Genomic DNA, 10648 nt, shown 5'->3' with positions numbered 1-10648 from the left:
GTCCTCGATCTGTGTTCAGAATAATCCCTGCAACAGGTCCACTTGTGGGCACAGGTCCACTGGTGGGCACAGCCAAGTCCGCCGCCTCCAACCTCTGAGGCTGCGGTGGCGGGGAAGTCTCCCTGTGGCTGCTCGGAGAAGCGGGACGCAGCGGTAGGGTCGATGCCGCTGCTTCATTTGTGGAGCTAGCTGGCAAGCTACTGCTAGCCTCCGGCGGTAGCTGGAGTGGGACGCAGGGGCGGACTGGTACAAAAAATCGGCCCTGGCATTTTGGACCAGACCGGCCCACCACATTCGATAACACACACCTTTTCAGTCTCTTGAATGTGTATACCAACCGTGCACCTCTTTAAACCAAGTACCTTAAGCCATGCAATGAGTTAAAGGGAATCAGCGAGAGTGGACACATTAAATACTTCCAAAAAGTGTAATTTATTAACACTACAAAAAAGTATACTCCACCACTTCATCACAGTAATGGATCTTTAAGCAGAATTCACCCTATTGGGTGTACCTATGTGTTTCAGGGAGGAAGAAAAGAGAAAGAGAAAGAATAGAGATGAGAAATGATGGATCAGATGCTAACTCTTCCAAGAGTAGTACTCAATAAATTGTGAACTTACCCAGTCCAAAAGGATGAACGTAGCTGAACTCCTGAATGAACTTTGAACTCTGTGTATGTATGTTTGAGAGAGGGAGAGAGAGAGAGAGAGAGAGAGGTTTCATTACTGGTCAATATTCAAAATAAAAATAGCAGTGTAGAAACTGAAAACTTAAGAGGGATGATGACACATGAATGAGGGAGAGGGCTACATACACAATGTCTTATAAATACCTGTGTATACAGGTATTACAAACTCACTGGAATACAAACTAACCTGGCCATAGAACATTAGCCAAAAATATGTATTGACGTTTTATCATTATCAGATTTACCAAGGGGTTGGGTTGCTCTACTCATTACAAGTGTTACAAGCAGTCCAGCTTACCGCAGGTTTTACTGCATGTCCCTGATCAATGTCGCCACCACCACCACCACTGTCATTGGCCACGGGAGCTGATGAAGGCCCTGCCATGGCAAACATATCAGAAATTTTTGCGCATTTGGCAGCATTGGTTTGAAGAGCAAGCTTCTTGTCTCGCAGTTTCTCTGCACCTCCTTTTCGTTTTCTCTCCATTTTTGAAGATCCTAACAGATTACGTTACCGACACAAAAGAGGCGAAGTGTGTCATGATATGATCGGGCATGTGTCAGTGAAGAAAATAACCTATGGGCTGCAGACCAGTGTGTGTCGAAGGCAGGTCAGTGGTTATGAACAAACTCTTGCGCTGACTTTTTTTTTTGCTGAATGCATTACGCCGGCAGGACCAAAGCGAAAGGGGTTGGTGTTTAACAATGTGATTGGGCCAGCCTAATGTCAATCAGGCCGCTGATCAACTGTCTGGTATTATGGGCTGGTCAGACCAATATTTAAAATTAAAAAAAAAGTTCCGGGTACTAGAGGTTCAGGAACTAAAGGTTCCTGGAACTTTCGGTGGAAATACAGCTTAAGATGTCTGTCTGCTGTGACTGACACTGACTTCGACTTATTTCTTTTAATCTTGAAATCTTAAAAGCCACGCTTTCAATAAATACCTTTTTGTTTCAGCTTACCATTCTCAGCCACCTTGTTCTCAAGCTCCTCTGCCTGCTTCTGCAACCATGTACAATGTTGCGCCATCTCCAGCACCAAAATGTTCTTTTCCTCTTGCAGTCGCATTGTTAGCATCACCTGGTCGTACAGTCTCTTCTTTATCGTGATGTTTGCTGAACACAGTAAAATTAAAATACATCCACAAACCTAATGAATATCAAAACACTTAATATGTTATTAGCATGATTTCATTCAGTTCTAAGTAGAAGAATTCAAAATCAATTCTTTTGAAGCTTTACAAAACTGAAATACCATTGCCATGAACCTCCCAGGGCCACAGAAGGGACACAGTGCTTTCTCCAGCAAATGCATTCTCCACAACAGCCACATCAATTGCTGCAGAGTCTGGTACGAGGCTGTTGTACCTTTGCATCGCCTGAAGAAGTAGTTTTTTGTCTTCTCCCAGCCTCCTTCGAAGGCGGTGGCGAAGCTTGCTGCTGTCTAAAGAGACATTAAAAACAAGAACCCAATCTAGATTATCATAATCAATGATGACAGTTTAAATAATGGACAGATATAGTAATTCATGAATTGCACGTACATGCTTTTGTTGGTGGAATATTAATACTATTAAATACAGCAGATGATTTTATGAACTTATTTTACTGTTATACCATTCTGGCGGTAGAGGGTTTGCTTCCATTGCCTGACACTAAGGTAGAGTCCCACAATGGACTGCTGAAGTTCGGTCTGTGTGGTGCCTTCAGTGGTATGAGGTGCGTTTGGTGTCTCTATAGAATAAAAGTTAAAGTGAATTCAGTATAGCAGAACACACAACACTAAATGTAAGTGTTTGTTTTGGTCTACATATAAAAGCCATTTGGCTGTAAACCATGCTATGTGCACTCTCTGCACACTGTTGATTTCTGTTATCTGGTGTTGCTTACCTCCAGCTGCCCATTCATTCACCTCAGGGATCCACTGTGATGCCATTTCATCTGAGCAATGGAGCTCTGTTTTTAGCACAGCTAGCCTTGCAGTCTCATCTTGGAGCCTTTGACATGTCTGATAAACAGTGTTGTACAATAATCAGGTTAAAGCTCTTTGGGATTGACAAGCCAAGTGAACAACAAATGTGTCGACAAATGACTCAACAAATCCATAAATACAGACTTACCTTTACATATCTGGTGGAAAGTGCCTGGTGTAGAGAGGCCCTTTTCTTGTGGTTCCACCCCAAAGCATGCAATGTAAGCATGTCCACACGTGCTGATGAAAACAAATAATGAGTTTATGAAATGCAATCTAATAAAGGGTGCAAAGACATGGTAAACAGATTAATCACCTGCTTTCGACATATATTTCGTCGTCAGGGCACAACGAGATAGGTAGCTGTTCACTTGCTCCACCTCCTCACCAGCAGTTGTCCCTGCTCCTTCCTGGTTCCTACCACTCCATTTGATCTATAAGTAAGTAAAGGTGTTAATATTAATGCAAAAGGCTACATACCATAGTTATACACAGGCTTAATTTGTATGTTATTACTGTGCTTTTAAATATTAAAAATGCACACATGACACAAAAATATTACCAATACCTCACACTTTGTTGCATGAGCCCTTGCATGCATAACACTAAGGAACGGCTTCATTTTTGTCAGCTCCTGGAGGGCAGGAAGGGCACTGGCAGCTTTTTCTAGGTAGGGCCAATATTTGCAGGCCACATCCATGGCAAAGAATTGAGGCTTGGCCGGCATCAGCTCTTTTTGAAGGTACAGGGGGTAAGCAAATATCTCCCCCCTGTACATATTAAGGGCTTTCAAAAGGAAGCCATGGCGACAGACAGCAACCTCCATCCCCTCTTCATCCAATTTGGAAGCCCTCTTTGAACTCTCCCTTGCTGCTGTCCACTGGGAATCTCCACATTTCCCTTTTCCATGTGTCTATGACATACACAACAAACATAAATAAAATGAATGTAATTGGGTCTGCTATAGAGGCCAGTGTTTCTCTCAATTCAATTTCGGTAATATTTCAGTAATACAGCTATTTTGTCACATTATCAATAATACTTGCATTTTCACTGCTTTTTGGATGGTCTCGGTAAATGTGGACACTTCACTGTCTTTTGCCACAAAGAGGCCCTCAAAAAAGGCAGGGTCATCAGAGCTGAATAAGAAAGAAAAATAGACAGATCCATTAAACACATGGGAATATCAATTAATCACTAAAAACACTGGAGAAAAAATCACCTTCCACTTTGGCCAAAGCGATATAGCTTTCTGTTTCCATTTGCAGAAACAGCCAACATTTCAGGTGTGCAGGCTGGGCAGGTGAAATCAGCACCACAGCACAGCTGATTTTCCTCAAACGAAGAGTATGAAAACTCTAAGAAGCTGCGCTGCAGTGCATCTCCGTTGATATGTCCAGACTAGAAGATACAGAGAATTATACATTTTTGTGATGTTGTCTGCCTATGTAAACAAAGTTTTTTAATATGGTTAGGAACAAATAAACTTACTCTTCCTCCGCACTTTGTGCGATGCTCCAGCAACTTTGCAAAGGCCTGTCTGGCAAAACCAGGAGAAATGACCTTCAGTTCCTTAAAGGAGCTCAGAAGGTCCAGCGTGTACAAAGTACACACATTAAGAGAGGCCGGCCAATATCCGCTCCTAATGAGGTCCTTTAAATCAGGAGTCCACTGCCTCTCGCATGTTCCACACGTATATAGAGGCTGATGCAAGTCATAACGCCCTTGGAACATAAAGCAAATAAACAACATCATGAATACATACCAACCACATACTTAATACACATGATCTGTGTAGTGTAGTAATTTGTTCTTACCATTGATGGTAATTAAAATCACTGGTTTCCCAGGTGATGTGATGACATTTGTGCCCTCACAAGAACAGCATGTTGCCTTCACAGCTGGCAAAATGCATGCTGACAAAAACAAGAAACCACTCCATTACATTATTTGTAACAAGCTAGAAACACATATGGAAAAAATAAGTCTTAGATTAAGACATGATGAAGAGTGCAATATCCATCCTCCTGTTTAATGATGTGGGTAGTTGGAGGAATTGCTTTAAAAAACCCATCAATAACGGATTCCCTGTTGTGGAGTGGCTGCTTTTTGTGATGCAGTACATCACAGTCGCCACAGAACCACTCCTCGGGAAGACAATCTCTGCACCTAGGAGGGAAAGACAAAATGACTATAAATAAAATGATTTCATGAGAATAGTGATAAGTAGGGGTGTCAACATCTACATGTGTAAACGGGTACACGGATAACAAATCATAACTGTTTAGAAAAATCAATAACCGTGCACATGTAATTTTTTTTCTCCTCCTCCTCGTTCATTTCTCACCTATTTATTTATATAGTATTTAGGGGTGATAATATTGCCTGAAAACTTCAGGTAATAACATTAACTATACACTTACTGTAAATGTTCCCACTAGTGAAGTTATCCGCATACATAATAGATGCATGGGGCGCAATGTTACGTTGATATAAAAAAAACACCGCAGCCACAGCCAGTGATATGATATTACTTCAATTCAAATTGACTCGAGGATGTGATGGCGGCGAACAAGAAGTGGAGCACTGTGTGGCAGTTTTTAAAGTTAAGTTGTCGCTGAGAATGTTTTTACTGAATGATCTGTGTATTCTGTCAGATTTAGGATGTGCGCAAATGGCCCATGCCTGTATGCGGTGCAGAGCGATTACTCGGTGCAGTGCTCACTGCTCACACCAATAACTACATTTTGTAAAATCCCTCAGGATGTCAGGATGATTTCGCTTTGAATAAACATTTGAATAATGGTGAATAACGTTTTTGTCTGATAACTACTGGAATGGCTTTGATTTAATGGGATTAGGAGGTATTTGAATGGAGACAGAACCCTCTAGTGGTTACAGCGCAACTGCGATAGAAAGAAATCATTAATCCCCGACGTGTAACTGGGTACACAACGTTTAGCAGGCCCGTGTACACGAGTAGAAAAAATTGTAAACGTTGACACCCCTAGTGATAAGTACTATAAATTCAACTTAAGATATTCTGAATTAGGTGGGATACAAAGTTTTATTAAATTGGGATATGTGCCTCAGGGTTTAGTCCCTTACAGTTTCCCTTCTGAAATTTTATAGGTTTTCTACCAGCTAAAGAATACCAACCGAATGACAGCAGGCTCATTGTAGAGGCAGCACAAAGGATGACCAACAGCCTCTTTCTCTATGAGGCATTGGAGGTTGTGTGGTCTCGACGCTTTCCAGAGTTCTGAGGCTTTCTGCTGACGAAAAGACCAGGAAGTTGCTGAACTTTTTTGAGGCTCACCAGAATGGCATGACGCCAAAATAGCAGAGAGCCTCTCCATATTTTTCTCTGTAAAGAAAATATAAACTTGAGTTATACAAGATGATTTAAATAACAACCATTAAAATAATTAATAAACATACACATAGTATACACATATTTTCACTATGAAACTGGCTCTAATCATTAGTGTTCATATTCAACTGTAAATGTTAAGGTTTGTTTCAATCTTAAATTCAGTTATACACAGAGATTTGAAGATTTAAAATTCTTTCATCACTGTGATTTACCTAATGTCGTCAGAGGACTTGCTGAAGGTAAACTAGGCAGATCTTCCACACTGGATGACAGGGAGCACTCAGTTGGAGGCTGTGACACTGTAAATAAGCACATAGAAGAATAAGAATGGATTAAGGTAGGATTAGGACAGCAATCGTGTTTTTTCTACGTACATATTAATTAACAATAAAATACAATCAGACAAACTATATTCACATGAAAGACTTGGTCATGACATTTACTGTAATGCCACTGAAAAAATTATCTACTTTTCGATACATCAACAATTTACACAAATAACCTGTAGCTGAGGCTCTGCGTCGACCACCACGCCTCCCCCTGGGCTTGCCTTGTCCTTGCCTTGTCCTCTTTGATGGAGAGTCTCTTCCAGGGCATGCCCGTTTCCTGATCTGAGCTGCTTTCTATGTTAATAAATAACAGTCTTGTCAAACCGATGTGGTTAAAGGTACTGGAATCAAAAACAGGTGACAAGTTAAAGCAAACCCCAACATCTACTGCATTGAGGGATTTATACACTATCTGACCCTTACCATAATATACCTAATATGTATCCCCCTCTGTAGTTAAGGACAGTTACATTTGGAAAACTTGCTCTTCAATGTTTTGCATACATATTTCACTAATGCAGAAGCACTGCAGTCATGAAAGGTCTGCCTCTGGCATCAGTTTCCTCATTTGTTTAGTGAAGTCTTCTCCATAGATCTAAGAGCACATATTATTCACTGCTGATACAAAGACAGCATCATCTGGGCCTTTTTCATCATGTCTAAACATGCCATAGAGCATGCTTGGATGTTAAATACTCAACTGCCTTGTTTAATAAAAAAGTATAAAATCTTAGGCACTCATATTTCTACTAACATTTAATATAATTTGTCACCCACATGTCAAGTAAAGTATGATATAAACACTAACCCTGGCTTCAGCGAGAATCTGGTCATGCCTCAGTTCAGCAGCCATTCGCCTCCCCTCTTTGTATTGGGGATTCTGGCCGTCAAGGGTATATCTGTCCATAGTACACAGACAGACAAACAGGCAGACTAACAAACAGTTAACAGATAGAGATAGACAGAGAAACAGATAGAGGGATAGGGGGATAGATAGATAGAAGATGGCTCTTAAAAGTGCCTTTGGGTTTATTTAAATGGTTCAGATGCGGTGCTGGGGGATGGGTTGACAGAAACTAGGAGGAGAAAAGAGACAAATATTTAGTACTGCAGGCTAGCTATAGTCTACCTGTGTTCCTATTCATACAGAAAGGTTTAAAAAGTGTATGCAACTGATTGGACCATGATTATCCCATCTTTTGAATGAATACAAAAGGTCACGTTTTTTCTAAATCAATACACAGTGTTTAAGGGGGCCTAATGAGACATTATGCCTCCTGTTATTGCATAACGTTAACGTTACTCTTTGGTGATGCGGCACACACGCGGGAATACCGTTACAGTATGTACAGTAACTATTAGCGTACACATAGCTGTCTTAAGCTAGCCAGACAAAAGTTACAAGACACGGCTATTTTTCCCCTCACAAGTCAGAAGGTCGTTTTCATAGTCTTGTGTTTAATAATGAGAACACTGTTAATCATCGCTTTAATATGTAAACCGTGTGAATAATGGAAAAGTAAGGCATCAGCTCAGAGAAAAACCACACATCTTACCTTGGGAAGGGTTAGCGGTAGAAGGGCAGAATGCTTCCGACAGCAGGTGGCGCTAACCATGGGGGGTGGGGGGGGGTGGGGGGGGGACTAGGATACTTTCACAATAAGAGTAAGAAAATAAGATATTAAACTAATATCAGATGGCATTGTAAACGTAGTGGTACCTTAAAAAACGTAGTGTATTTGCCGTTTATGAAAAATAAATGCATTTAGGACAAAGCAGGATACAGATATTAACAATAACTACGGTGGCCCTGAAGTGCAAAACGCTAACGCAAAAGAGAAAACACGAACGCAAAAAAGAAAACACAAACACAAAAGAGAAAACATGAACGCAAATGAGAAAACACGAACGCAAAAGAGAAAACACGAACGCAAATGAGGAAACACGAACACAAAAGAGAAAACACGAACGCAAAAAAGAAAACACAAACACAAAAGAGAAAACACGAACGCAAATGAGAAAACACGAACGCAAAAGAGGAAACACAAACACAAATGAGAAAACACAACAACATTAACTCTAACGGAAGAGGTAGGTACCTTCGGGTGGCATGACTTGACGCTGATTGGACGACGTCTCCTGAACAATCCAGCTTCCTTTAAACGACTCTTCAGTGTACACAAACTTATTTTAATGTTGTGAAAAGTTGACAGCATATCTAGTATGACGTCATATGTATGCCCGGCATCAAAGTACTCTTTGATAATACCAACTAAGTCTGAATCACCAATCGCGCTCATGTTTTGAAACCGATGCGTTGAGGTAGGTTTACTTCCTGGTAAAGAGACGGGCAGTGACGTCGTCCAATCAGCGTCAAGTCATGCCACCCGAAGGTACCTACCTCTTCCGTTAGAGTTAATGTTGTTGTGTTTTCTCATTTGCGTTCGTGTTTTCTCATTTGCGTTCGTGTTTTCTCTTTTGCGTTCGTGTTTCCTCTTTTGCGTTCGTGTTTTCTCATTTGTGTTTGTGTTTTCTCTTTTGCGTTTGTGTTTTCTTTTTTGCGTTCTTGTTTTCTCATTTGCGTTCGTGTTTCCTCTTTTGCGTTCGTGTTTTCTCATTTGTGTTCGTGTTTTCTCTTTTGCTTTAGCGTTTTGCACTTCAGGGCCACCATAAAATAACAAATAAAATAACAATAAAATACTTTTTTAATCACAAAATGCCTGAATCCTGTAGCCAAAAAGAAGAATAAAAGCATTAGATCATAAATATGGGACCTGGGACTTAAATGTACAGGCTTGAAGTTATATTAAAGCTCAGGGAAAAAAATACTTATGAGCTAACGACCGGAGATCGCATTCAGCAGTACGTGAGTGCATGTGTAACCCAGTGGTTATTTAGCCAGCCTGTTATTCAGTGTCAATAGGCACACTGTCCCTTTAAGAGCCGCAACAGTAAGCTCTGCTTTACGGCTGTAGAGCAGCTATCTCAGAGCAGGAGGGTTCGCGGGTTGCACTTGAATAATGCTGAGAGGGGAGAAGACATGGCCGAGCTGTAGCCAGTCTCCACTAGCCGTCTTGCACATCAAGTCACCAATTATACTTTTTCCTGCTAGGTGAGCACATATATTGATGTTATGTGATTGTGCTTGTGTTGTAAAAGGAGGCTGCTGGTGTATGTGTAAACCTGAATGTGTTAAAGTGTATTTTTCGATGTTAGACGCTAATCGCGAGCTAACCGCTAATTCATAGCTGAGAGCTAACAGTAAGCAGGCTTGTAAACGAGTCACTGTAATGATGCAGTTGTTTATATGTATTTACTATTGTAAACACGGTATAGGGTTTAAAACTTTGCACTTGAATAATGCTGAGAGGGGAGAAGACATGGCCGAGCTGTAGCCAGTCTCCACTAGCCGTCTTGCACATCAAGTCACCAATTATACTTTTTCCTGCTAGTGGGTGGACCGGAGCCAGGCAGAGATCGCTGTGTCCCAGGACTTGCCGCCAGCCATTACCCAGCTCTGCTCGTGGACAACTTGAGTATCAGAAAACCTTTTCTTTCTATAGAGCTCTTTAGTATTTTTTTTTTTTTTTTGGGTACCCAAACTTTGTTTCCTTTGCTAGGAGTTTTTTTTTTTGCTAGGAGTTTCCTTTCTCCTGGATTAAGAAGTAACAAATTGCGGATCGCCACAATTTGTGGAGAGGATTGACTATTCATTGCTCAAAATTAAAGGACTGATTTACCTTTGATAAACACTGCAAAGAGACTGACTGAAAAGGGACATTTCACAAGGTTTTGATTTGTGATATTTCATTTATATTGCTGGCAACTATTTGTGTTGCGGGACTGAGTCAGGTAATTTATTTATTTTATTGTATTTTATTTTTTTAATTTTTTTAACATTTTTTTTTTGTGCTTGTGTCACTACAATGAAAGAACATATTTTGATTTAAACAAACAGACACTGATTTAAAGGGAAGGTACATTCCAGTCCATAAAATCTTTTATTTTATTTTATTGGTAGCATACTACTGCCAGACCCAGAATAAATTCCTGCTGAGTACATTTAAATCTGCTCTCATTTTTGTTTGTTGTTATTGAAAGAGGGACAAATTGATACTTGGTTACACATGCATGTCTACTTCCAAAACACAGCGGTTGCTATGGAGTTCAGTGCGTTTGATTTAATGCACTGACCCTCTCCTGGACCCCCTGCAGTTTGCCTACAGAGCCAACAGGTCTGTAGACGATGCAGTCAACTTGGCCCTCCACTTCATCCTCCA

General features: G+C 40.7%; 1 protein-coding gene across 3 annotated transcripts; it reads right to left on the bottom strand.

Moving 5' to 3' along the window:
• Positions 1-321: 321 nt before the first annotated feature.
• Positions 322-7885, bottom strand: LOC143329167 (uncharacterized). 3 transcript variants are annotated; one of them, XM_076744939.1, is made up of 17 exons: positions 7177-7885; positions 6542-6662; positions 6252-6338; positions 5823-6030; positions 4481-4832; positions 4155-4387; positions 3886-4064; positions 3710-3802; positions 3232-3576; positions 2980-3097; positions 2812-2903; positions 2582-2699; positions 2309-2425; positions 1947-2135; positions 1655-1807; positions 990-1189; positions 322-672 (listed from the first exon to the last, which is right to left on the bottom strand). In XM_076744939.1, the coding sequence occupies exons 9-17, from the start codon at positions 3487-3489 to the stop codon at positions 604-606; spliced, it is 1314 nt and encodes a 437-aa protein (XP_076601054.1). In that variant the 5' UTR covers positions 3490-3576; positions 3710-3802; positions 3886-4064; positions 4155-4387; positions 4481-4832; positions 5823-6030; positions 6252-6338; positions 6542-6662; positions 7177-7885; the 3' UTR covers positions 322-603. The 3 variants fall into 3 exon arrangements, with proteins under 3 accessions (XP_076601054.1, XP_076601056.1, XP_076601055.1); XM_076744941.1 differs by having other exon boundaries at positions 990-1069; XM_076744940.1 differs by lacking the exon at positions 2309-2425.
• Between the last annotated feature and the right edge of the window lie 2763 nt (positions 7886-10648).

Source organism: Chaetodon auriga, chromosome 12 (genome assembly GCF_051107435.1).
Source record: "Chaetodon auriga isolate fChaAug3 chromosome 12, fChaAug3.hap1, whole genome shotgun sequence".
In the NCBI taxonomy this organism is placed as follows: domain Eukaryota; kingdom Metazoa; phylum Chordata; class Actinopteri; order Chaetodontiformes; family Chaetodontidae; genus Chaetodon; species Chaetodon auriga.
The sequence above is the reverse complement of the archived record's forward strand: the minus strand, read 5'-3'. Positions and strand labels throughout refer to the sequence as shown.

Coding starts and splice junctions, on each gene's coding strand:
- LOC143329167 (XM_076744939.1), bottom strand. CDS start 3,489: ATGGAGGTTGCTGTCTGTCGCCATGGCTTCCTTTTGAAAGCCCTTAAT. Junction 2,700..2,811: donor TTTCCACCAGATATGTAAAG/GTAAGTCTGTAT, acceptor ACTGTTTATCAG/ACATGTCAAAGGCTCCAAGA. Junction 2,136..2,308: donor AACCCTCTACCGCCAGAATG/GTATAACAGTAA, acceptor ATGTCTCTTTAG/ACAGCAGCAAGCTTCGCCAC.